Source organism: Antennarius striatus, chromosome 22, assembly GCF_040054535.1.
Source record: "Antennarius striatus isolate MH-2024 chromosome 22, ASM4005453v1, whole genome shotgun sequence".
Taxonomy (NCBI): domain Eukaryota; kingdom Metazoa; phylum Chordata; class Actinopteri; order Lophiiformes; family Antennariidae; genus Antennarius; species Antennarius striatus.
In genome coordinates this window covers 10409756-10437656 of record NC_090797.1, presented here as the reverse complement: position 1 = coordinate 10437656, position 27901 = coordinate 10409756, and the positions used below count along the sequence as shown (strand labels likewise).

Genomic DNA, 27901 nt, shown 5'->3' with positions numbered 1-27901 from the left:
AGTCCGGTTAAATGTATGAAGACACGCTGCAGACTGGATTCCCTTCAAGCAGTGACGGCTGGCTCGCTTCCATGGGTCCCATGCAGGTGGAATGCTTCTTCTGCATTATGTTGAATTTATAAAGCGACTCTGTGCTCCATAATCAACAGTTCATGTTAAATTAAAACAACTGTTTTCAGTTTGCAATGTCTCATGATATTACCAGTGCACATGTAAGAACTGTATGAAGACTACACACGATAGCTATATATTGAAAAGTCAGGAGTAGATAATGCTTCATAGTTGTTCAAAGGCATATATCTCTACACACAGTTGGCTTTATTGAACTGATTCTTTTTTCTTTTCTTTTTTTCATATCTGTTAAATTCCAGGTGCACTGTGCTACCATGAACATGTTCAGCTTCACTACATTACACTGCTTTGGAATTTATTAAATCCTGTCAGTGGCTTCTATCGCCCAGGATCAGCTTGACCTCTCGTCTGCTCCACAGCTGACTGGAGTCTTCTGTCCTTTGCCAAGGATGCAGTGTTGATGAGTGGTCACTGTGGAAACCATCACTGGTGTCAGATTATAATGCCCACAATCACAGGTCTATTGTTGGTATTAAACAAAGCCTTTCCACATCCTCTGCTGATAGCAGTTTCCCCATACCAGAGGTACACCAGTCAATTGTGATAAGTTGGTCAAGGAGCCAATATCATGATTTTATTCAAGTTCTAATTATTTGTCTATGAAGATCAACTGTCTTGACATTTGTAGTTTCTTTCCCTACCTATAGAGCCATATTTCCACCACTTCCATAAGAAAAATGATTTTCCCAGGGCTCCAGAAACATTAGCTGGCTGGGGTCAGCCGGGTTGAAGCTGTTCACTGGGTTAATAGCGACGGAATTAACTGAGAACACAGCAGTAGAGAGATAACAGGACAGGGGTTAGGCTGAAGAGGGATAGGAGGGGAAAACATCAGAGTTTAGAAGAGGGTGGGATTGGCGAGGAGTGAGGTGGAAATAGAAGGAAAAAGGCAGAGAGATCAAAGTAGCAGTTTAAAGTGAAGTGGTGACTGGATATGGGGCTAACGGGGAGGTGGCGTGGCCAGGTTTGAAAGAAGGAATGGAATGGTGAGGGGATGGAGAAAAGAAATAAATCAATATGGTTGATCGATCATTACCAAATTGTATAGCATGAAATCCAAATTTGCGTTTGCAGCTGTATCTAATATTGGCACAGCTGCAGCCAGGAGAGCAGAACCCTCCATGAACTATGAGAAATAATGTGATCATCACTTTCAAGGACATCTTGATGCAAAAATAACCTTAAAAAAAAAAAATTCTTAGGGACACCATTTTAGTTTAAGCTAGGGGGGCATTTCCGCTAGTGTAACCAATAAATACTTGTAATACACATAAATATTTATTTAGAAATAATAATATCCTAATTTATTAAAATTCTTATTTTGCTGATTTTGCATCTTTTTGCATCAAACCCTCCTATCAAATTGCGGAATGTTTGATCATGCAAAGATTTGTATTCTCTTGAATCTGAAACAAGAGCTTGCAACTAAATTAGAGAATAATGGAGCATCACACATTGTACAGAATTCCATTAAGATTCTCATGTGTGAAGGAGCAGTGGAAACCCCCATCTCCCATGATCTCTCCGAAGCACCTGTGTACACTAATAACATTGACGTTGTGATCACCCTACTTTACAGTCAGAGAGGAAAATAAATTTGTGTTGATGAAGTAATAGTTGTGAAGATGTGAACATCACATGCTGTGTAACTTTCAGTGAGAACTGGAGGGCATGTCTGTTTAATATTTGTAGTTTTTTAGCTTAAGTTAGCCTTAAGGATTATCAGAAGATTTGAGTCAGAGTGAAATCAGTCTGAACTATTGCAACCAGCAATTTAAACTCACTGTTTATTAATCTCTCCGGATTGGTTTCTCCATAATGATTTTCAAACACTCAAAATGTCAGAATTCCTTTCAGTTCTCAAAAAAGTTTATGGAAGCCCCGATCTTCAAAGCTGCCATCACATATGACCAGCAGCAAAGCAGCACGTTGTGAAGCTGAAACAAATGTTTGTTGTTTGAAATATAGTAAAAACTATATTTGAAGTGAACCGTGGAATGGTGGGCAATTTTCTGTTGTTTAAATAATCAATCACCTCATTATTTCACATTATTTATACCAAATTATTTATACCATGAGAAATTGATGAACGGATGAAGTTTAGCCAGCATTGTATTAGTTCATAACTGACTGTGAGCTTCGCTGTACGCAATCCTTTAGTTCTTTCCCTAAGCAAGAGGGCAAAATAGCTGAATACGATTAACAATGTAGATAAAGCGTGGTGTCCTGGAGAATAGTTGCCAACACATTGAAATACCAGCTAAAATGCCTTGAAAAAGGGTTCAAATAATGACCTTTCATAAGAGATTAGAAAAAACCGCCTTTCTCAAGCTGAAGCAATGGACACAGGTATAAATATGAAGAATATAATTTTGTTCTGACAGAGACCTAAATGCATGATACCAAATGATATTGTTGTTTGTCATTATTAGGTCAACATTGATATCAGTCAGCAAACACTAGACCCGAACAGTTTGTGTTGCTGTTCAGGGACTCCCAAAATCCATGTATTGACAACATCCATGTATTGACGGGTCCATATCTGACTTAGTTTTACAATGTCCAACATTTTTTTTCAGTACTATTTGCACCAACAAAGGCGGTTTGCACCGCAGTGATGAGTGCTCACTTCCTGCCCTTTTTAAAAAGTAGGTACAGTTGGCATGTCTGGATTTTTTTCTGCCTCATTACAGTGTGAGATTGATGTCAGAATAACTTATGCATACAAGGCAAACAGTTCAACCAGCAAATTAGGCTTCACCTTATTGCTTTACAGAGAAATCCACATCAAGAAGAGTGATTTTAATGATAAATTCAAATGTTTTTATGTAAATATTGTTCTATTTACATTTCAAGTGTGGGTTGTGAGTCCCCCGGTAGACAATTCATAACCTAAGGTGAAGACAGATGAGAATCAGAACCTCTGGACGGGTTAAATGATTAGATTTTCTGCTCATACACAACTGTATGTGTATATGTGTGTGTCTGTGTCCATGGTCTAATGACTGTGCTGTCTGCAGAGAGTGGAACACAGGAGGGAATTAGTCGTCATTGCATATCAAAGGCTCAGCCATTAGAGACATAGGATAGGGTCTTCTTAATGAGAGAGGGTACCGGTGTGTGTGCTGGTGTGTGTGTGTGAGTGTGTGGCACTTGGTAAGGTCATAATATATATATATATATATATATATATATATATATATACAGATATCCATTTTCAAACACAGCGTTTTTAATATATATTATACATTTTCCACAGTAATAACAAGTACTGCTCACCAAGACACACATGCAATACATCATGATATTTATGTATATGCATACAAATCAAAGAAGTGTTCTGAGTCGGTGAAGTCAGACATGCAGTGTTGCCAGCCCCTCTGGCAGGCCTCGCTGTGCCTCTCAGTGTGGCATGGCGTGGGCAGAGGTGCCAGGGCTTTGTGTTCCACACGAGATCAACGCCAGCTATTGCACATACAGAGCACACAATGCGCTCAGGGGTACAGGGCTCACACACCCACCTACACCTTCTATCCATGCATACATCCATTTCTCTCTCTCTCTCCCCACATATGTGTCTCATTCTCCTGTATTTCTTTGTGTGCGTGTTTGTGTGTGTTAGTTTGTGTAGGCTGATTGGCGATGCCCTCTGTGCCATCTGCAGCAACCCCCCCCCACTCACCTCCCACCCTTCCCACTCATTACAAGGGTGGGCTTAACCATCTGTGTGCCACTGTGTTCACACAGTGAGGAAAGGGGACTTTGAAGGGGTGGTGGTGGTGGGGACCGGGGATCGACACAACAGACACACAAAATAGCGGACCTTACTATATGTTTAGATGAAAATGAAGTGATGCTGGGCTGTCTGACGACATAAGGTAGGTCTGCAGGCAGTGTCATCTAATGTAAAGCTTGCAAGCTTTATTGAAAATGTGAAAACATGCCACGCTGGCGAAGTGTTTCCTTTTCGTTGTTTAGGCTTGAAGCTGCTGTCCAGAGGGAGTAACAGATAGAAGGAGCAGGATATGTGTCAACAACTCCTCTGGCAGTGACAAAAGAAACCAATAGCTTGGGTCAAGTGTCAGCACCACAGCCCTGATAGTATTCCTCTGGGCAAGGATGGGTAATGGATGCAAGAATAGACAGTAAGACAAAAGGCTTTAAAAAAACTTATTTTATGTGTTCAATTCATAAATTGAAGAAAAACAATTGCACATTAACAATTTCAGGACATTTCAGAGTGAGGAGAGTTCCTGGAAGTTGAATCTCTCCTCTTTGCAGATGACATCCTTGTTTATTAGTCCATGATCTCCAGCCTCCAGGGCAGGCTGAAGCAAAGTGTAAAATGACTGGGATAACAGTCAGTCTTTCTGAGCCTGAAGCTATGGTTCTTTGCTAGAAAACTCTGGATTGCTCGCTTTAGGTTAAGGGTGAGTCGCTGCCTCTTTTGAATGAGTTAAATTACCTGTAAGTCTTGTTCACAAGTCTTTTGTATTGAAAGAGGAGCTGAGGCAGGAGTAAAAGCTCATGATTTACTCACAGAATTACATTCCAGTCCTCACCTATGGTCACAAGCGCTGTGTGCTGAAGAATGAGATGTTTTACAGACTTTTCTTTGTTCACCAAGTCCTCAAAGAGGTTTGAAATTTTTTTTTTCTGGTTAGAGGTACTTCTGAAGTATTCTGCTTCAGTTGCTGCCCCCTTGGCTTTGCAAGAAACGTGATATATATGGAGTAAATGAGTCCATATAGCAATTCAAATAGGGATTGACAGTAGATGAAACTGTCAAATCCATGAGTTACCTGTCCTTCCACAAAACTGAAAGTTTGTAGCTCAGGATCTGTTTATTATGTGCTGGTGCTTTTGTTGCAAAAATGGTTCCAAATATTTTTCTTCACAAAAAAACCCGAAAGGAAATGTAAAATTTAAAGAAAAGTGATAAAGAAGCAAAAAAAGATGACATTTTTCTGTATCAATAAAATCAAAATGTAACAAAGTGCAACGGCTAAAACGAATAAATCAAAACCTCTGATGCACGCCAGAGAAAAAAAACCAACTAAGCTTGCTTTCCTGAAACTAAAGTAAAGGCAGACAAAAACATCGATGCACTTCGACTGATTGAAACAATTAGAAGTACTTACTCCACTTATAGACATCGTTTTGAATTGATATACATGAATTTTTCTAGGTTTCTGAATATCCCATTGAATCTTATTCAACTATTAATTTTGCTGGAGATCAGTTAAAGCAAACAAGAACAGTGTTATTTCTCTGTCTAGACAAAATGGAACACACAGACAGGCCAACCCGTCATCCGCGTGTCTGTGGTGATTGATTCTCGATCTCAGGTTAAAAGACTGAAAACACAAACATTGAACTAATATCGACATCTGATGTAACTGACTTTTAATTAAAGGGGGTGAGCTGCGGTCTGGTAATGATGGGTGTAAGTATAGGTTGCCTGCTGCTTAACATGAACTGTCGGGTTGTTAAATGTTGAGGAAGCTCACCACATGTGGCGTGGCCGTGGGCCAGATGGCTGGTAGCCCTACACCGCAAACAGAACCGTTGACTACTAAAATACTGTACATCTGACAATCTTTATTCAATCACTGCGATACAGAAACCTCTAAATGGCTCGGATCAGTTCACCAGTTCACATCCCACATGGTCATTACTGAGACAGAAAGCAAATATTATCAAGTGCACATATTGTTTCCTACCTGTCCTTGAACACATCACACTCCTATCTCTATTGTTCTTCATCAAATAAGGCCTTGAAGACAGAAAAAGTAGAAACTTGTGTGTCAAATCTCACACCCAGTCTGCTATGTGATAAGATTAGATTTATTTCACCAGCTGTGACATAGAAAATGAAAGTGGATTATTTAGTAAAAAAAATGACAGAATTAAATTAAAACTAGTAGGCGTTATTGTTAAGCATGGAACAGAGGGGGTTTAAATATATAGGCTCAGCAGGGCCCTCAGGCAGTGGATAGCACAATCTCCCTCCTCTTGTTCTCACCAATGGACTTAAAAAACAAACATATGAGCAGCCTTCCAGGACCACAAAGCTGTGTAGAAAATCAGAAAATCATTTCCTCTTCACTCCCCATGCTCTCATCCCTCTCTTTTCTTCTGTTCTCGGTGTCGTCCCCCTTCTTCCTCAGAGCGACTACACAGGGGGGCTGCCAGTGCGCATCAATCCAGGGTTGAGCTTGTGTCTTGACGTGGAGAAACACACAGTGCAGAGATTTGGAGCATAAACATGTTTGCTCTTTAAAAAAAAAAAAAAATGGCTGCAGTGAGCAAAGAGGGGGAAAATGTGCCAAATCCCCCCATTCAGCTTCAGATCGAAGGAGGCATCATCCTGATAGCTTTGAGGTAGAGTATGGGGATATGGTGGTGGAAGAAGAGGATGATGATTTAAGAGGGGGAGAAATTTTGATTGAGGAGGAGGGAGTTGAAGAGGTAGAGAGGGAACATCAGTTCCTGAGTGGATAATCTACTGTTTTATATTGACTATGTTTTGCTATTTCCTTTGATTTTACGGTAAGAGGAACTTTTGGAACAGGGCTGGACAACCAGACAACCAAGAGCCAAATGTTTTAGTGTCTTCCTGCAAACAGACGCATCATATGTACGGACACACACATGAACTGCCCCAATCCCTCGCTCTGTCTCACACAGATGTACTGTGAATGTCACACATTAACATGATGATGACAAAAATGGACTCCTACAGTACTAAGACCACAGACCAGACACTTTCAGCAATGTGTTTTGTCACAAACACAAACTCTCAGTTAAACAAAGTCTACAAATATCTATTTATTTTCTTGTAGAAGTGACGACCAAAACCATCTCATCAAGTCACTTATCTGTTTTGCGGGTCATGGGCTATGTCTTTACTCTGCGGAAAATCCGTGGGAAAGTACGGGATGCAGTCTCAACTGATGTTGTATATATCCACCAACTAGCGATGGTGTCCCAAAGAACTGCTTGTAACTCGTAACTTGCTCATTTGTTGGACAATAATAAGGAAAGAGTAGCGGCCCGTGACTAAAAAATTCATGTCGAGTTGCTCGTATGTCAACTGATGTCGGTATGAAGTGAAGTGAAGTGGCGTTGAAGATTAAGACTTCAAAATGCGTTAAGTACGCCTGGGATATAAGACAGAATAAATTTCTATTACAAATCCTATATTTCATATACCATTATTAAAACATCTCCCACTCTGTTAACACATCTTGTGAACATTTTCATATTTTCATTTTGTTACGCATTTTTTCGCTGCCATGTTGAGTGAACTTGACACAATACTCAACAATCAGGTTTTCACCCCCAAAAATTTTCATCACGTACACAAAAAAAACAACAACCCATGAACACAAAATTCAACATGAATCTCAGGGCTGCACAATACGAGGCAAATGACTGCATGTAGTCAAAAAGCATCATAATTATTATGTTTAAAGATTGCATGATTACTTTAATTACATGAATCTCTATGGTTTTTGGTTGTGACACAGAATTCCAGAGCTTTGGCTTATATTATATGGTCTTCAGCAGCAGCAAACTTTCAGCTCTGCAGTTCAATTCTGTGCACTTTCAGGACTTTTCTGAATTTGTTGGTTGGTTCAATCATTCATAAATATGCAACATCTGGTTGGACCTCTAGAGTAAGCCTTGCTGACAAATATTTCACAAATTCTGAAATATTATGACTTTTGGACTGTTGATTGTTGCACTTTGGTTGGGTTTTGCCACAAAAATACATTGGTTTTAATCAGTGTTCCCTCTAAGTTGTATGCGTGTGCAATTGCGCACTGCTCGCACATTCCCAGCGAACAAGAAAGAAAATTTGTGCTCCGCACAAAATAAAATTCAATAGAATGTATTAAGTAATATATAATATTAGACCTGATCTAATTAATTAGACCAACACTGTTGTTTTCTTTACCATTTTGCATTGCAACTCAGTGAGTGACAGGTGTACAGCCAATGATGCAATCAGATTCACTGACGCTACGCAGCCAATCAGAGCATTGATGGTCCTGCATGTGCGCCCTGCTATACACGCCGTACAGGTTAGCCATCAACCTGGACAAGGTGTACAACCACGTGAAATATAAGGTAAAATTTAAGTCAGATTTGTTCATATTCTAATGACATTTATTACGATTTTTTTATCTATGGATATTAATCATTAAATGTTGTTACTACTAGATAATTTATGGGTAGTATAAATGCTAATAAAATAGAGTTACTAGATGATTAGAGAGTAATTAGAGAGTTACAAGCATTTACACTTTATCACAAGCAATAGCGCACGTCATTGTGCAAAATATGGGAATGTTTTAATGTGAACAAAATGTGATGTCTGAAAGGTGTACACAGTATGTGTCATTTCTTTCAGAACAGGAGCCTAAGCCAGGCCACAACTGGACCTCACTTCATACAAAGCAGGATTCATCCCATGGCCAAAGGGCCCTCACATACAACATACTACACATCTCGTGAAGAACAGGATTTTTTTGTTTGTTTTTCATTTCAAGTGGGATTAATCACTTATATTAAAAATAAACAAATGAACATGGCTGCTGTGATTTGATTCTTTTAATAAGCCATGTAACTTGCTGTGATCCAACGTGTTGAAAATTGTGATACTTTTGTGAGGTCACAGTGTGCACATCTCATGTTGCTCACAGTAGTCCGCAGTGCGCTCAGGAAGCTTGTGTGTTTGCCCAGACACATGAAAAATTAGAGGGAACACTGGCTGTAATACATTTTATTTAATTTGTTTAAAGAAGGTAGTGTAGCCTTAAAGTTTGACAGAAGCAGAAATAAGATAAGACGGGAAACACAAAGTTAGTTGTGACTTCCTTGCTTGGATGAGAGAAGTGAACCATACGTCAAAGGGAATTAGGAAACATCTAAATATGACTGTCTTGGCCGCACAATTCCAGCCATCGGCTTTGTTTTCTGGTATGTCTCATCTATCAAAAGGAACTTGATCTCTGCTCTTGCAGCGCTGTTTCTGATGAGATCAGAGATGAAATTCAGGTTGCTCCATTTATTGGATAGCAGATGAAAGAAATAACTGGTATTTCTTGCTGTGCCTAACTCTCCGTCATTGTTCACTATGTTGATAGTTCAGGTAAAATTCTTTATTTTTATGTTTCTGAAAGGCAACATGCTTGGTCTTGGTTTAAAGTATTAAATGGAAACGTACAGGGAAATCAAATTTAGAGATAAACTTGTGGCACAGACATGCGATGGGGCTGCTGTCATGACTTCAGCCCTCAATGGTCTGCAGACTAAAGTGAAGACAATTACCCCCAGTGTTACTTTGGTGTCGTCACAAGGGATTAAATGCTTGAGTACTGCATCCCTATCTGTGTTTATCACATTTTTCTCCAAATCCACAAAGCGGACATCTTTTTTGGAGTCCGCAGGCTATTTAGGGTTGCCCAGAAACGTCCCTACTCAGTGGTATTTCACATCACAAATAGTGAGCATGGCGTCCTGCAGACTTTTGATAACATCATTGTAGGTAAGACAATGGATGATGGCACACTGGATTGTATGGAGCCTATCCCAGCTGGCTTAGGGTGTCAAGTGGTGTAAAGTCCAGAGCCACACACAGACACAGAGAAGCGCATCTTTTTGGAGGTGGAAGGAAACCGGAGAAAACCCACACAGACACAGAGAAAACAAGCACAAGCTCTGCACGGGGCGGGACTCGAACCTGGAACCGCCTTGTTGTGTGGCACTACCCACTGCGCCACCGTGCCGCACTTGGTTGATTTTAATAAGGTTGAATCCCACAGATGAGCCTCGTGATGTGAAACTCACATGAGATCAAAACACAATGGCGATTTCTGGCCTCAAAATTTAAGTGGAGAAATGGATAAATTGGGGATATTTTTGTTGAATGGAAGTGCATTTTTTCCCAATATTACATCGTGGAAAAAGGTAGCATTGATTTTTTATTTTATTTTAAGTCTTTAAAGCTTGCATCCCAGGGACGCAAACGAGACGACTGCTTTTAACACATGCTGAAGAACATTAGATGCGATATTTGATGTATGATGAGTCCATTCCTTAGATCTGATACCAATTGAAATATGAACTGGAATTCACACTGAAAAGCATCGTCATGTATCTGTTACACATGTATACACAGGCAGGTGCTTGGTGGATAAAGGCCATCCCTGTCTTTCAGTGAAACACTAAAGGCAGAGATGCTCAGTCTCTACTTGGAGCCAACGTACTTTTTCTGTCGTAAATCTGATATATTCTCTTCTCTCTGCTCATTGATTTTTGTCACTCAACACCTTTTGATTGTTTTTAACTAAAAAGAGACAAATGGTTCACGGATACATCTGTCCTCTGTGCAGTCAGGTAGCAGCAAGTGTGTTTGCCTGCACATATATATGAACATTTTATTGTGTGACAAGTGTGTGTGTGTGTATGTGTGTGTGTGTGTGTGTGTGTGTGTGTGTGTGTGTGTGTGTGTGTGTGTGTGTGTGTGTGTGTGTGTTTTCAAGATTTCTGGTCTCTTTTTTTTTTGTTGTAAATCATTGACTTTTTATTTATCTTCCCAGGCTAGTCTTCTATTAACCTTCCTGCAACACAGACTCCCTTTCATTCATTTGTTGCATTGTCCTCACTCTCTCACAGTGACACCAGAAACAGTCTGTTTTCCCTCAGCCGTAATTAACTTACTTGATGTTTTCAAGGAGACAAGAAAATAATCCAGCTAATTGGGACTGAGTTAAGATTTGCACAAAGCGCACAGATCGTTAATTAATGTTCCATGCAGCCATTGTCTAAGAAGAAAACGGCTTTGTTTACTGAACAACCTGTGCACAGAGCTATGTACTAGCTGTGGATGTAGCCGAGAAAGGTCTCTAAACATTTTACAAACACTAACGTCTATTGTATGCTTGCTAACCTTGAGCAGCAGCAGAGAAGACAATTTGGATCAAGATTGTCTTTGAATCAGACAAATGAAGGGATGGACAGAAGCGTTACTGAAATGAAGCCATTCACAGCATTAGCTTCTGTAAAGTTCACTGAGTTAGAATCTATCGTGCTTTGTGATGAAATGGTCAATTTGCTTGTAGAAACATGTTCTCTCCATAATGACGGCTATCCATGCAAATAATTTTAGTTTTATTTGTCCAGGTTTGAAATGTTTGAGATTTCTACTTCCAACGCAATATAATGGAGGTCAGTGTAATTTCATTACTAGTCTTTGCAACATTGAAAAGCTTCTATTCAGCTATAACTCAGATAATACTCAGCAGACCTTGGTTCTGATTGGAACTGCTTTTTACCAAAGAAATAGGGAGATGTTTTGATCAGCACAAACAGGATTCCTCTCCGCAGACATCTCAAGGACTCATTCAAACATTTTTTTTTTGGAAATGCATTTATTTACTCTAAAGCTCACGGTTCGGTGATAAGATCGATAACACTGATATTTCTGTGATAAGTATGGAGTTTGAGGAGACAGGAGACAATTAGCTTATCTTGTCATAAAGTTCAAAAACAAGACTATAATCATCTCTGGAGCTCACTGAATGAAGTTTTATTTATCCACCCCTCCATCCATCCATCCATCCATCCATCCATCTATCTATCTATCTATCTATCTATCTATCTATCTATCTATCTATCTATCTATCTATCTATCTATCTATCTATCTATCTATCTATCTATCTATCTATCTATCTATCTATCTATCTATCTATCTATCTATCTATCTATCTATCTATCCATCCATCCATCCACTTGCAGATGATACAATTGTCTTCAGCCGCCTAACCATCTTGTGGGTCATGGGTCTGCTAGAACCTGTCTCAGCTAGCTACAGGTGAGAGACAGGGTACACCCCAGATACGATGCCAGTTCATTGTGGGGTCACACAAAAGACAATCACACATACTGATATTCACACCTATGAATTTGTTGTGACCAGTTCACCTCATGTTTTCGGACGTGGAAGAACCCTGGAAGCTGAAGAACCTGGAGAGAATTCATGCAAAGCTCTGTACGAAAAGGAATCAAACCCAGAACTTTCTTGCTGTGAGGCAGCAGCGCTAACAACTATGCCACCCTACTACCAACTTGTTTTACCCAGTTTGTTAAATTAAAGATGAACAATTTCTTTGGAAACCAGTGGTTGATTGTCAAGCACATGAATAAGAGCTTCCTCTCTTAAAGTTAATATTTCTAACCCCTCACTACAGCACCTTGCTTGTGTTTTCTCATAAAATAATTATAATAATAATTAATCATTATATTCTTCCAGTTTGGAATAACTATGAAAATAAAAATTACTTCCCTTATTTGATAATGATATGGCACTATGTATGGCACCAACAGTAGACTGCGAGTTGCCAAATTACAGAAGGCTTCATGTCGCAGATTCCACCAACACTTGTATGACATTTGCATGACAGGTTCAAGTGAGAAATCATGTATCTGTAAGGAATCAAGGAAGGTATTGCTGACCTATCTGAATTTTCTTATAATTCAGTATACATCTTCATGCTTGCAATGAATATTGTGTGCTCTTATCTCACATTACGAGACAAACAATACTCAGGTGGCAAAAGTGGCAGAGACAGCAATTTGTTTGTCTCTCTTGTGGCCGCTGCCTGTCTACCTGACAATTTATCAGTGTAGTCTTTGCCCAGACAGAAATTGATGGGTTTTGCAGGTGGAACAGGCGTCAGATAGACACAGGGACTGAGAAAAAGTGTAAATGAACAAGCACGTGTCTACATTCATGTCACCACATGTCATTTCAGGATAGGTGTGTGGATGAGAGTGGCCTGAGCCCCTGCTTGTATTAGAGGGCCCTGGCAGAAAGAGATAGCAGCTCTATCTTAATGGCTTCTGCCGCCTGCCACTCAGCCTTCAGACGGGGTCCTTTGCCTGCACGTGTCTCCCCATGATAAAGCCACTTCACAGGGGCTTGTGCCTCTCCACACTGGCCTCCCCTCTCCCAGCAAAGACGGGAGAGAGAAGAAAAAGATGCCAGAGGTATTGATATAGGAGCTCACTCTGAGACAAGCTGTGACTGAGACAGATGGAGAGAAAAGGAAGCGTTCACGCGACAGGCTTTCATTCTCAATTCTAAATTGTTTATGACTGCTGATATTTTAGAGGGATTGCCGTAAAATGCTACCGAGTGACATCTAATAGACCATACATTTCCAAGGTTACAGGAGGCCATGATACCTCAGCAATTTTTAGTAGTATAATTTTGACTATACGTCGTTTTGTCACTTAGCATCTTTCCATCGGACTTTTCCTTTAATGTGTTTTATTGTCATTCACATACACAGATGTGGATGCTAATGGCTTAGCTATCAGGTGATTGATACAAGCCAGATCAAGTTCACTGCTCCAGTGGTAGTTCATCCAATGCAGCAGCACAGTTAATACACTCAAAGACACAGTAATGAGTAATGTTCTGTATAACTCAATGTATTCCATGATGAAATGGTCCTGATTGATCGGACATGTCTGACTGCCTTTAAAGCACAGATAAGAATCTAACTGAGTTCGATTGGCTCTTGAGTTAAGATTATTTTTCCAACTGCTTCTTTGAGGTTGCACCAAGAAATATATCATCTGAATCTGAAATGATCTAAGAATAACATATTTGTGAAAGGAAAAACTCAAAATGGTCAATGAAATAAGTGACAACTGGCAAAAGTAACAATAAATCCAATGAAAACCAATTAAAATAAGACATTGTTTTTGAATTGTGTCCAATTAAATTCTTTAAAAAACCCAAAACAAACAAAGTAATGAAACAGGCAGGGACAAAAATAATAGTAGCCTTAACTTCATATTCATCAAAAAACTACTGTCACTGTAAGTGAGACTTCTGCACCTTTCAATAGGTACTTTGGCCCACTCTTTCCGAGTGAACAGCTCCAGCTGTATGATTTGTTTTCAACAATGGTGTCCTCTTTGATAGATGGTGCAATCTGACAATGATGTATGACCTTGGAGTTCACCTTTAACTTCTTTAGACGTCGTTCTGGGCTCTGGTTACCATTCGTAGTGGCAATTTAGTCAATTTTCTATCAGATTCCCTCCTGTGGCCACATTTGTGGAGGCTGGCTACAGCCCTGTGGACCATAAACTCCTGAATGTGTCCAACTGTAGTCACAGGAACATCAGGCTACCTGGAGATGGTCTTATAGCCTTTTCCTTGAACATGCCTGTATATAATATTCTTTCTAATCTCCTGAGACAACTCTGTTCTTCATTTGCTGTTGTCCATGTTTTATTACTAGTTTGAGACCTGTGTTTAACACATCCTTACGGTTAAATTATTCTCAGTCTTTTCCAAGGGTATCATCATTTTTGTCCAGGCCTGTTTCATTCATACTGTAATTGTCAGTTTTTGTGTGGTCGTCCGTCCGTCCACCAAATATCTTCACAAGCGTTGCAGATAGAAAGATGACAGAAAAAGCACATTCCTCAGGCAGCATAGGGGATGAAACCCAGATGATTACCTTGACCTTGAGAACACTAGGTTAAGGTCAAATTTCAACTTTTGCGCATCTTTTTGCACATATCTCAGGAACCGGATAAGCTAGAAAGACAAAACAAAAGGCGTTATGTTCAGGAAGGCAAGGGGATGGAAATTAGATCACAACAACTGCCTTGTTTTTTAAATGACTGTTGAACCACTATTCAAAAACATGTGATTTTCATTACTTGATATTTAGTAAATGTTTATTTATATATTATTTCAGAGACCATTGTGTTTTTTTCTTTCATTAAGAGAGGGGTACCAAAAATTTTGTCCATGTGTGATATGTTCCGGAGTGACAAAGTTCACCTAAGAAAGATGGTAGGGTAGTTGGATGCTATTGGAGCGCTGCATGGTCACACAACACAAAGCTAATTCCTCATGATGCTTTACCATTAAAGCATCATGAGGAATCACCATTATTAATATCAATCCCCATTATTAATATCAGTAGCATATAAAGCACTTTCAGAGTGTTTGTTCAGTTTTTCATGAATGGTGATGACAGAAAAAAAAAAAAGCCAAAATTGGGACTTCCATAGTTTTCAGTACAGCATCACAGCACAACAACTTTCAATGAGCCACATCAGGCTCTTTCTCTGAGATTTAAATGCAAACTATATCATTTTGTAGATGTGATCTTGTTCCTTCACAGGAAATCCTCTCAGGTCCATAACTACTGATTTCCCACATTGCGCTCAATTTGTGTGTCTCTGCATTAGCATAACACGGTGTATGAATGTTTGTGAAAATGTGTGGGTGATATATGTCACTCTGTGTGTGTGTGTGCGTGTGTGTGTGTGTGTGTGTGTGTGTGTGTGTGTGTGTGTGTGTATGAGTGTGTGTGTCTTCAGGCTTAGGGTTGTTTACTGCCAGTCTCCCTTCTCTTGCTCATGGTCGGGCCCTAATGCACCACAGCTGTTAGGGTCCCGACACAGGGGCCTCCCATCAACGCTTTCATTGTAATGGATTTTTGTGTGTGTGTGTGTGTGTGTGTGTGTGTGTGTGTGTGTGTGTGTGTGTGTGTGTGTGTGTGTGTGTGTGTCCCTCTCTGTGTTGTTTTTGTGTTTTCCTGTGTGTTTCTTGCCGTATTGTAAATTTTGGTTGTTTCTTCTGGGCCTTTTCTTCACAACCTCTTGGTAATACTATGTTTTGTGGTGTGTTTTGTGTTTCTGTAGCATATCCTGTCCTAATACGAGCAGCTCCTCTCTCTCTGTATGAAAACACAGCTCACATTATGAATCTGTGAATCATTTAACAAGACTCCTTTTGTTTCAGCCCAGCTGAAACACTCCCTTTTCATATTCCTGCCATTATTCTCTCAGTGAGCACAATGCACTGTCGGCTTTGTTCACCCAGTAAGACATTTCACCTATAGATCATGTTTTACACCTAAAAGGGTGACTTCTTCAAAAGATTTTCTTATATACTGTATATATATATACACACATATATATATATACACACACACACAGGAAAAGTCAGGAAATACTTCATAATTTTTTATTTGATCTAGTGATCTAGCTAAGTATGAATTAAGCAAGTCCACAGTAAAGTAATCCTGAAATCTTACGAGCCCTACCCTTTGTATGAATGGTACTGACACTGATACAGTCTTAGCATTCTGACCACTGAATAGAATAACACTTATTATGTCTTCATTATGACCTCTGTTGGTGGGTGGCATATAGGCAACAAGTGAACAATGTATCCTCAAACCTGATGATTTAGTAGCAGGAAAAATTGGGAAGCATGTGACATAGAGCAATTTTGACAAAACCCAAATTGTGATGGCCACACAGTCACAACATCTCCAAAACTGTGCTTGTCTGTTACAGTCTGCCGTGGTCAGCATCACAGGATACCAGATACCAGAGCACACCTTCAGAGGTCTGGTGGAGTCTGTGCCTCAATGATCAGGGTTGTTTTGGCAGCAAAAGAAGAATCTACACAATATAAAGCAGGTGTTATGAGTGAAAGGTGTGTGATCAAAACAGTGTAATGCAAACACTGTTGTCCTTTGCGAGAGGTGTGCCCAGGTCAGCCCTGTTCCGGTACTGCTAGCGAGTCAGCTGCCTAATGGAGAAATTAAGTTCCTGCAATGCCCAAATGAGGTTATCAATGGTTTTGCAGCTGTTTACAGGGTCAAGGAGAAATGCCCTCTCCAATCGGTGCTCAATTTAGTGGGACAACAATTAGATTCACCCCTCCGAGTGTATCTTCTCCATTTTACCATGAATTTCATTAGGTAAATGGAAAACTAATGACCATGAATGCAGTTGACAATGACGTGTTCATATTGCTGACAGAGGACAGCTGCGTGAAACTGTCCTCTGCTTTATTTGTGATAATAAATGCGTCGTAAATGCGTAATGACGTAAATGCTTCCATATTTGATGCCGCAAATTTCAGTCATGACTTTATGTAACTAAACAACCAGAATAGACTGTACAACACATAAAAAAGTGTGATAATTTGTTAATCCCTTTTGGGTGTGAAAATGTTTTTCTACAATTAAAATTAGAATGGGATCAAATAAGTCCAAGCTGGTGTCACCTGACGCTCCAAGGCTCAATTCCACTGCCTTCCTTTAAAAATACCTCTAATGCCGACAATGTTATTAGGTTTATGACAATCTGAGGCTAGTGCACATGTTTAATTTAATAATCAACAAACAACTGACTCTGTCTGAAATGTTAGATCTAATAATTAATATATGACGAAGGGGGTTGTTGTAGTTGGGATGATGACTGGGCTCCTGCCCTGTGTGCTGTGGTGACACTTACATCCCTCTTCAACCCTTTTTTCAGTTTTGTCCTTTTTTTCTGTGTTCTGGAGTAACTGACTTGTTCCAATAACAATTGTGCACACATTCTATAACTATAACCATTCTATAACCAACTAATTTCTAGGCTTTGATGTTTAAATTGTCCACACTGAGGAAAACATTTAAACCTAAAACATTATTAGACATATTTTTCTCCAATTTTATTCATTGTTATATTTTAAAACTTTGGAAACTACAGTTTAAATGAAGTTCTGGAATTTTTTTGTCATTGGGCAATTCCAGACTCTTCTTTTATTCATTATTATTATTTGGATTAGCTAATTTCAATTTTCCATTCTAACACTGTTATCTTTGTTTAGAACCCTTGCCTTAATTCTGGGTGGAAGTTTCTGATAAATACATAAATGGTCAATTAAAGTTTAAGTTCAGAGGATCCTGATGTCTCTCCCACAGCACCACACACCCTCATTCAGAAAAGGGAAACCTGCAGAACTGGGATTTAAACTACACATGTAGGGCTCTTTATATCAAGCAGAGTTGCACTGCCATTTCCTACTCATAAGGGGAACTTTATGAAGCTGAGGATTTTGGTTTAATCAACAATTTGACAAATGTGGACCCAAACTGTTTCTGTGAATCACATTACTTCACTTCGTTTTGGAATGTGTCAGTAAATATAATCAGAATGTTGTAATGCCAGCAAGTGTGTGTGTGTGTGTGTGTGTGTGTGTGTGTGTGTGTGTGTGTGTGTGTGTGTGTGTGTGTGTGTGTGTGTGTGTAAAACTATCACAGAAGTGGCAGTCTGTCAGCTCTGCTTTTCTCTGCACTCCTTGAACAATAGCTGGATTGGCCATATGTGTGACACGTAGACCACACACCCTTAATAGTGACTGACAGCACTAAGGGCTGAAAGCAGCATGCACTACACTCACACACACATACACACACGCAAGTAGAGACACATGCGCACTAATACAGACATACATGCACACACATACAGACACACTCATACTGTAGTTACACCTGAGGACAGAATAGTGATTGCTGAAGGTTTCAGTAGTTTTCTATGTGTATTTTGTGAGCCCCTCTGTGTGTGTGTGTGTGTGTGTGTGTGTGTGTGTGTGTGTGTGTGTGTGTGTGTGTGTGTGTGTGTGTGTGTGTGTGTGTGTGTCTGTGTTTGTGTTCATCCATGCATGTGAGCCTCAGCATATGTTCTGTTGAAAGTGTTCAGCTGTCTTCTTGTAAGAAAATTGTTCCATGTCGCAGAATCAAATGTCAGCTTCTCACTGCATCAAAACAAAGAGTAAATCAAAGTGAACTGAAGTCTGTTAAACTTTCATTCTGTCTTGTTGGACACACTGTGGCCTGCAACATCGCATTGTTCTGTGATGCTACCTAAAGGCATGAAAAAATCATTAACATATCGTATCCACACGAAAGATCTGAGAGGATTAGAAGAAAGGGTGGGAGAATAACTTTTTTTCCCTTTGAAACATAAATGCGGGTTAATTAGATTATTATTTGATCTTAACAGCAAGAATGAAATAATACCACACACAAATCCATGTAAATGTAGTATGAATACATTAAAAATATGATTTAACCTTTTTGTACACTATTATTTATTAATCCTGATAAGGGTTTGTTTTACACTTATTGTGACATGACTGTATTCTGTTAGTGAAGCCCATCATGTGGACAGCATGATGCGTGTCAAAGCAAAACACAAAACTGCTTCACATCACTGACATGGTGGAACCACAGGGACAGTAAAAGAGACTGGAAGAACACAACAACACCAATTACACACAACTGAGGTTAAGGCCTTTCCAGTAAACGGAGGAGAAAGTGTTGGTTTTAACATTTCTTTAATGAAAGCTACATCTCTAAAAAAAAAAAAAAACACTATCAGGCTGTCAAACGGTGTTCGAGCAGGGCAATTGTTCAGTAATGTAATAACTACAACTAAATAACTCAACAGCTTTATTTGTAAATTGAATGACTTCATTTGTCATGCACTAAAACACTCTGAACCTTTACAACAATCATATCAGATAACTTTGTCTTTAAATGTCCGTCAGTAATGCGATGTAGAGGTCATGCAGGTACACGGAGTACCCAAAGTACATACAGTCATCTTTACGAGTCTCTCCACGCCTGCTATCACATGCATCCTGGGTGGATTGACTACCAGTAGTCAATCTGGCAGTTTGCACCAGAACATAATCAGCTGCATGCCTCAAAACTGTTTTATCAAATTTACCTGATTTTAAAGGCTTGGGTATTTTACACAATTTTCTCAAAGCAATTCTGGAGACCTTCTTCTTTGGTAATAAAGGAGAACATGACATTAATTAGTTACGGTATTTTTACAACTTGATATGTTCACTGTTCACAGATAAATTTGTTCAGGCATTTGATGTAACAGGTGAAATCAGGCGAAGTGAGCAGTTACACAGTGTCTACACATATTTTAGACAACATGTTCTAGGTGGAACTGTTGGCCCTTTATTTTAACTCTTTGTTGTGTTCAGATGTTATTAAGGTGGAATGGGTTGTTGCTCCTCCTCTGAGCCATCATGGGGTACAATTAGGACGGATTCAACATCTCTACGACAGTTATAAGACTTATATATGCGATCTACAATGGGAAGATTTCAAAACCACTTAGTAGCTAACACAAAGAAAAAGAGCATCCAAAAATGTCTTCAACACTTGACATGTGTCACATGACAGGGAAGGTAAAGGTTTTTTAGCGATGGTATGCAAATCAATGGTATGCTCGTAAAAAGTCCAACTAGAAACCGATGTGTTGCATCTCACACTCCCTTTTGCTCATGCTGTTCAAAATTCCACACCATCATTGTTATAAGCATCGTAAGCTAACAAAGTTGTGTCGTCAGAGATATTCGCTGTTATTCTTGCAGGATCCTTATCTTTAAAAAGAGGCTACAGAGTAGACAAGCTGGTGCCTCAAAGACAAGGCTTCTTACGAGGAAGCAAAAGTTGTTATATTGCATTTGAAGTTAGACGAGGTGAAGGACGGTTCGCAGTTTTATTTCGCTCACCAACTCTGATACTGTGTGGGGGTTGTGTTTATTTATTTTTGAAGGGTGTGCGAGGACATTGTGGTCAATAGTTCAATTGTGAAATCAGTTGAAACAGAAGCTGCATTCATAAACATCTCTTGCATTCTTCTAGGTAAAGCCACACAAAAGGGTAAATCCTCATTCCTGATATGCATTCTTTGTAAAGGTTCATGATTCAGATTTGTGCTGCTAGTTCTTCAGTGAGGCCCAGGAAGCGTTCCTATTCACACTACTGTAAGGTCATATATGGACATGTCAAAAATTTCCTGTATGCATCTTTAATGCATTCACACCTCTACTGAGAGCTGCTCACCTGTGATCAGATCACTCCAGATGAATGTTAAGCGGTAGCAAGGTGTCTGGAGCATCTCCACGCCTCATGCCCGTAAGTCTGCTGGGATGGGCTCCAACGATCCCCGTGACCTGTGAAAGTAGAAGAAGCAGTTCGGAAAATGAATGAATGATATGAGTGGTTTTAAATTATTCATCAACTAGTTTGATAATAAAGATAATTTCCTCTGGTTGCAGTTGTTTCAAAATAAGTCAATGTTATCTCTTATTGGAGAGGTTTGCTGTGACATCACACATCCTTGGATTTAGCCAGTTTATGCTCACTTAGGCCAGTCGGTAGCTTCAATGCTTTAGCTGTAATGCTATCATTACAGCTAAAGGAGGGCAAACAGGAACTATCAGAGATGAGGATCAGTTTCACACCATATCATCAACAACAACACACAGCGGTGCATCACAGCTAAGTGGACTAAATATCAGTACAACGCACTTTATGACATATAGAATTTAATTCAGAAGACCTGGCACATAATACTATTCCATTAAATGCTGTTTAAATGTTAGCTGACAGACTTTTCTAATTAGAAATTAAAATCTAGAGTTGGGCCTATTTCTTGATATCCTTTGATTTACTTTAATTGACCTTACAAGGACTGATACTGTCTACAAAATGATTGGATCTAATTCATACACACAGTGTACTTTATCGCTTTTGCTTGATTCCAGGTGCTGCAGAGAACTCACAAGTCATTCACAATTTAAAGTTTGCACGCCAGTTTTAGAGAATCCAATAGCTGTTGACCATTTGCTGTAAGAAAAATCAAAAGAACACAGAAAGAGTATATCCTTTTGTGTAGGTCACCTCACTTAATTCTTTCTGTTGAAAGAATGAAGTTCATAAGGTCTCATAGGGGTCTTATGCAGAAGTGTATGTGTGTGTGTGTGTGTGTGTGTGTGTGTGTGTGTGTGTGTGTGTGTGCGCAAACCCAGTGTATGTGTGTGATGGAGATGGACTCATAGAGTGACAAGACCTCTCTTCAAATAGCCCCTCCTCTTTGCGTGCGCACACACGACCCCCCCCCCCACACACACACACACACTCTCGCGTGCACGTCGGAGGGAGCGCGCTCTGACGCTGCTGGCCCTTTAAGAGCTGAGCCCAGATCTCACAGCTTACAGCGGGGAGGGAGAAGAGGAGGGACAGAGGCAGGGAGAGAGGGAGGGTGTTAGGCTGAAAGTGTGTGAGTAGAGAGACAGAGAAGGACACAGTGTGTGTGTGAGAGAGAGAGAATCAGCAGTGTGTGTGAGAGGTTGAAGGATCACTTCTATCCCGTCTTGTTTTGGGGGAGACTAACATTGTTCATCTGAGCTCTGTGGGACTGTTTTATGTTGTTGTTGTCGAGAGAGACGGACCCTTACTCCAGCATGCTCACTGAGCCTGAGCTACCTCAGGAGTGTAACAGGTATGTGGCGCTTTCTTTCTCACTCACTCACTCACACACACACACACACACACTCTCTCAGACACACACTCATACACACACACACACACACACACGCACAGACACATGTACAGATGAAAGAGACAGGACGGACAGACGGGGAGGGGAAGGAGGAGAGGGGTAGAAAGTAGAGAGGCGTGTGTGTGTGTGTGTGTGTGCGTGTGTGTGTGTGTGTGTGTGTGTGTGTGTGTGTGTGTGTGTGTGGGACACAGTGATGTTAAGGAGAGTTGATGATTGACTCCTATCCTTTTGGGATCGCAAGTTGTTGGATTTTTTTTTTTTGGAGCAGTAACGGGACGTTCTCCTCATCTACCCCCCCACCCCCCCACCCCACCCACCTTATGATTGACAACAATTCCTCCACAGCCAAACTGTGTGTGTGTGTGTGTGTGTGTGTGTGTGTGTGTGTGTGTGTGTGTGTGTGTGTGTGTGTGTGTGTGTGTGTGTGTCCTAGTCCGATCACAACTTTCTTGACTTCTGCCGGTCGGACTCTTCTTTCCCTGACAGCCCAACACGTTTACGTTTCATCAACAACTCCCAAACATTAGGAGAAATTCTTTTCCAAACTCTTATAAAATATAAATATTTTTTTCCATTACAAATTCTGTACAAATTCCTGCATCTTTTTTTTTTTTTTTTCCAAATTTACTTATTTGTGATTTATTTCTCTCATAATCCAAATTCAATGCATGCAAACCTTTAAGTAATCCTATTGTCACTCTGCATGTTGTTGTGTTTCTCGTCATGCTTTATGTTAATGTTAATCTCACTGTGCTCCTCTGATGGGGGGGCCTGTTTCATTTAACGGTGCAAAGCCTCTAACCTTACTCTGACACTGTCAACACAAGTGGCTTTTGCCTGTGGAATAAAGGCTGTTTGATGCTTATGCTCTGAGAGACAGATTGTGTTATAATACCCGGCGTTTTAATGCTCACACACACACACACACACACACATGTGCATCCTCTCTCTCTTTGACTTTTATTATGTTACAGTATCACTGTGTTTTCCCCATGAAACTAATCTTTTGTTCTGAGATAAACTGGGGTCGTAAGGGGAGGGGGGGGGGGATTTCATGGCACCCTTGTATTAAGAACACATTTGGATGTGGCAAAAAAAAAAAAAAAAAGTGTTTTTTTTTTTAAATAAACTGCTCAATCCCACAAAGTGGTTGAGGAGAGAGAGAGAAAAAGAGATAACAACAGCTAGGAGGAATTAAAAATTTAAGGGATTACACAGAAAAGCAGAATGTATGTAGATAAATGCAGGGATTACAATGACTTAGGAGGAGAGCGCTTAAAACTCTTGCTTTTCAGTAATGCACTCCATCACTGTGGCCATGTATGTGTGTGTGTGTGTGTGTGTGTGTGATGGTGTGTGTGTGTCTGTGTTGGTGTGTGTATGTGTGAGAGCGAGGGATGTGTATCTTCCATTCTGTGCATGTGTTTGTGTCGAGACTGTGTGTGTGTGTCAAGCAGTAGTCTCTCGGCGGAGCGGAGTGTGTGTGAGTTGCCAGTGTGTGTGTGCGCTCTGGCTCCGGTGGTCGCGATGCTCTCCGTTCCTGCGTCTCTGTAAGTGTCTCTCATCCTTCAACCTCGCTCCTTCTTCTTTTACTTCTTCTTCATCCTCTCATCACCAATCCTCCCGGTTAGTTTTCATGTCTTCCTCCACTTCTCCTTTTTTTTTTTTTTTCTTTTTTCTTTTCCTCTTCTCTTCTTTTGAAATGACATTGTTGTGAAAATCCACTTGGAGTCACTTCTGATTGAAAACAGCCAATGATGAAGAGTTTGTTTCTATAGAAGATGGGTTTGTGTGAAGGGAAATATTTCTTTATGTAGAGGTGAGAACTCTTCATTTGAATTTTTAAAATTTGAGGTCTAGAAACATTCATTTTCTTATTATTTCATTCAAGTTTAAGAGTCTTAACATGATTAATTTTTTCTTCTCTAACTGCTGAAATAACCCCATCCTTTAGAAAAGTTTGAATGATCTGTGATTTCTACTATTTTACTCTTATTTTACCTTCTCCTAATGCTTTTGTAACTATTCTTGGTTCTCCGAACGTGTGCCTGTGTGTCAAAATTTCCAATTGAAGCTGAAAATGGTGGAAGCAGACTGCCTCCGCTAGCACGGCCTCGACTGTTCAGAACACACACACACACACACACACACACACACACACACACACACACACACACACACACACACACACACACACACACACACACACACACACACACACACACACACAGATGGAGAAACGGAGGAAGCCATAGCAAGCAAAATCCAGAGGAAGAGGACAGAGAAGAGACATTTTGGAAAGCTTGTGGAGATGAAGGGTGTGGGGGGGGGAGAGAAATGATGTGGTCAAACTGACACATTCCTCACCGGTGGACAGGAGAAGGAGCAGGGTCGCAGAAAAGTGAGAGTGAATGAAGAAGAGGAGGAGGAGGAGGAGGAGGAGGAGGAAAAAGGAAGACACAGTGGTGGAGTTTCACACCACTCCATTTGTCCCCCTTCATTTATTGGGGTGTTTGTGTGTGTGTCAGTGCGTTTGAAGGTGTGTATGTGTACGTTTACTAGTGTGTGTGTGTGTGTGTGTGTGTGTGTGTGTGTCAGTCAGGAGTACGTATGTTAAACACTTTGAACCTTTTTAAGCAGGCCGCGTCCACAAGCGTTCTGACAGGAGTGGCGTCGCCTTCAGCAAAAAAGGACGAAAATGGCAAATTTAAGGATTTCAGTCCAATTTTAATTTATCAGTACATTTAGTATATTTATAATAATAGAAAGTAACAGAGTTATTCACTCAAGTATGATTTTTAGATGGAAGTATTTAAATGTTTTCCTCTCCTCCACTTGGTTGTTTCTGCACATGTAGCCTCTGACAGTTATCATTGCTGCGGTTGTTCTGTGTAAAGGTTTTACCTGCGCGGTGAGGATCGCTTTCTAAAACACGCTGCGTTATCGTCCACGGAGCAACCGTCACCATGTGAAGTAGTTGACATCCGCCTGCCAACAGCAGCAAGATGCTAAATGCGCCAATACGAGCAGCTCTGCTTGAACAATAAACTCGTCATTTATTCTTTTACTACCGTCGTCTTTTTAAAAGGAGAACTTTAACTGGACTTTATTTGTGTGATTTTTTGATTTTTTTTTTTGCCACTTTGACCAAAAAAAAAAGTGTAAGTCTTCATTTGAGTATAATTTGATGATTTATTTTCTTAGGGTAGAGGTATGGACAGGATTTAAGAGAGAAATTGTGGATGATAAAAAAAACCCCCCAAAAAACTTGTTTCTAATTTAAGTGAGCGGTGCTGCTTCCAATGGACGTGTCTCTGCTTCATTTAAAAGGGGGGAGATTAAAGTGGTGTGTGTGAGGAACTGTGTGTGTGTCCGTGAAGGAGGGAGTGAGAGCAGAGTAATTGAGTAGAGTGTCCGTGCTTTGCAAACTAATGCGCTGTTCTGCCCCTCTCTTCCCCTGTGGCCCTGTCCCGGCCTCCCACCCCCTCCGCCGCCACCACCACCACCACCTCGGACTGGAGGCCATTGTCTGGGCCATATTGTCTATCCCCAGAGAGCCTTGATAACCGTGTCTCCATCCGTGGAGCGAGAGGCAAAAAAAGAAAAGAGAGGAGAGAAAGAACAGCGGACTGAAAAATACCAGCAGAGATCCATCCTCACTTCCAAGCGCCTCTCAAACACACTCTTCCGACTCTCTCCTACCTCGACCTCCACCCCCCCGGGGGCGATCAGCTGACATGCTTCCGTAGCCAATAGAAGAGAGAGCGGGAATATTGGGCAGGTTTTTGTTGTTGGAGGTGGGAAGAAGAGGGCGAATGTATTAGAAAGTGGAGAGAACTCCAAGTCCCAGCCTGACAGAGGTGTCCCTCTAGGCTAACTAGAGTCTAGTCTTGTGACACGGGGTCACGGGGTTGGGGTCAGAGGTCAGCTGGAGGTATTGCATTGTCAACACAGCAGGAAAGCTCTGACTGTGTGTGTGTGTGTGTGTTATGTGTGTGTGTCTGCGTTCAGGATTTCACCCTTCTCATCCTGCTTTCTCTCTCTCTCTCTCTCTCTCTCTCTCTCTCTCTCTTTTAACCATCTTTCCAATCTACAATAGGAGACAGTGTTAGCGGTTCGGAGCTCCCTCCCGGAGTCTCACAATGAAACCTCTGTCTCTCCAGGTATTGAGGGAGGGAGAGAAGATAGAGAAGGGGAAAGAGGGAGAAAGAAAGAGGGGTGGGGGGGTAGAGGGGAATTAGAGGATACCATTTGGGCAGAGGTGAGAGAGTTTCAAAGTGTAGGATGAAAGAAAGAGGCCAGCTGAGAGTGTCTGTCTGTATGTGTGTGTTTGTGTGTGAGTGAGTGTTTGTCATTTATGTCGGTGAGCTCTCATTTGTGTGTGTGTGTGTGTGTGTGTGTTTGTGTGTGCGTCTGGTTTTCAGGGGCAGGCCAAGCTGCTGACAGGGAGACAAATGTTGTGACTCCTTTATGGATTGCTTCACAAATAGTGTCCTGGCACAACAATGGAAAAAACACTGTCCCTCACTCAATAAACATTATGCAGCGTCTCCCCCTCGCTAAACACTAACAGGAGCCGCCGTCCACCGGATGCACTCTCTCTCTCTCTCTTTTGACCTCCCTCCCCTCCTTCTCCCCGAACTCTCTCCTTCCTTTTTGTATAGGAACACTCTAGATTTTCCCACGCGCCGGACTGATAGATTCTAGCCTTCATCTCTTTGTCCTGTTTGTCTTTCCTGCAAATGTCAGTGGCAATCTTGTGGTGTGGTGACTCAGTGTAAAGACATAAAGAGGGAAAAAAAAAGAAGTTGAAAACATGATGAGGGGAATATGTGGAACGATGCCTCGCTGGTGACTAAAGCTCTGGGTGGATAGATGGATGAGCGAGGCAGAGAGAGAGAGAGAGAGAGAGAGAGAGGCAGTCCCGGAGGCCACATGAGTTAGCCCACGTCTTCAGCGCCAACCCCTTATGCTCTCGCTGCGCAAATACACAACCCATGACTTTCTCTCCTGTGTGTGTATGTGTATGTGTGTGTGTGTGTGTGTGTGTGTGTGTGTGTGTGTGAGTGTGTGTGTGTGTGTGTGTGTGTGTGTAATGACTCTACTGACATTAGGTCCAGTGTTATTGCCTTTTGTGGTTAAGCTGGACAGGAAACATGATTTGGGCTGTCGGCCGCCAATTTAGGGCACCTCACAGAGGATGCTTTGTGCGCGTGGGGGCTGTTTGTGCCTGGCCCTTTGTGTGTGTGTGTGTGTGTGTGTGTGTGTGTATGTATGTGTGTTTCTGTGTATCTGAGTGTGTGTGAGCATATACAGACAAGAGCTGTGTTCAGGTTTGCGCCCTCCGCACGCTGTTTCCTTCAGCAAAGTGAGGTAAAATTCAGGAGGCTTTTTTTTGTACATGTTTTTTTTTTTGATAAATGAACAATTCAATGGAGTGTTTGCACTTGATATCCAGACAATTTTAGAAATTGCATATAATTATTATTTTTTTAATGCATTTTCTGT

The 27901-nt window shown here is 40.7% G+C and overlaps 1 protein-coding gene across 10 annotated transcripts in view; it reads left to right on the top strand.

Annotated features, from left to right (window-relative positions):
• Nucleotides 1-27901, top strand: part of sox5 (SRY-box transcription factor 5) — a 208746-nt gene that overhangs the window by 105641 nt on the left and 75204 nt on the right. For 7 of the 10 annotated variants that reach the window (XM_068307071.1, XM_068307069.1, XM_068307070.1 and 4 more), the window contains exon 1: nt 22102-22333. The exons of 2 other annotated variants lie outside the window; for them this stretch is intronic. In XM_068307071.1, coding sequence (XP_068163172.1) covers nt 22257-22333 — 77 coding nt within the window. In that variant the 5' untranslated portion in view covers nt 22102-22256. Of the gene's footprint in view, nt 1-22101; nt 22334-23885; nt 23944-27901 lie in introns of those variants that run through there. One more of the 10 variants, XM_068307072.1, reaches the window with a different exon arrangement.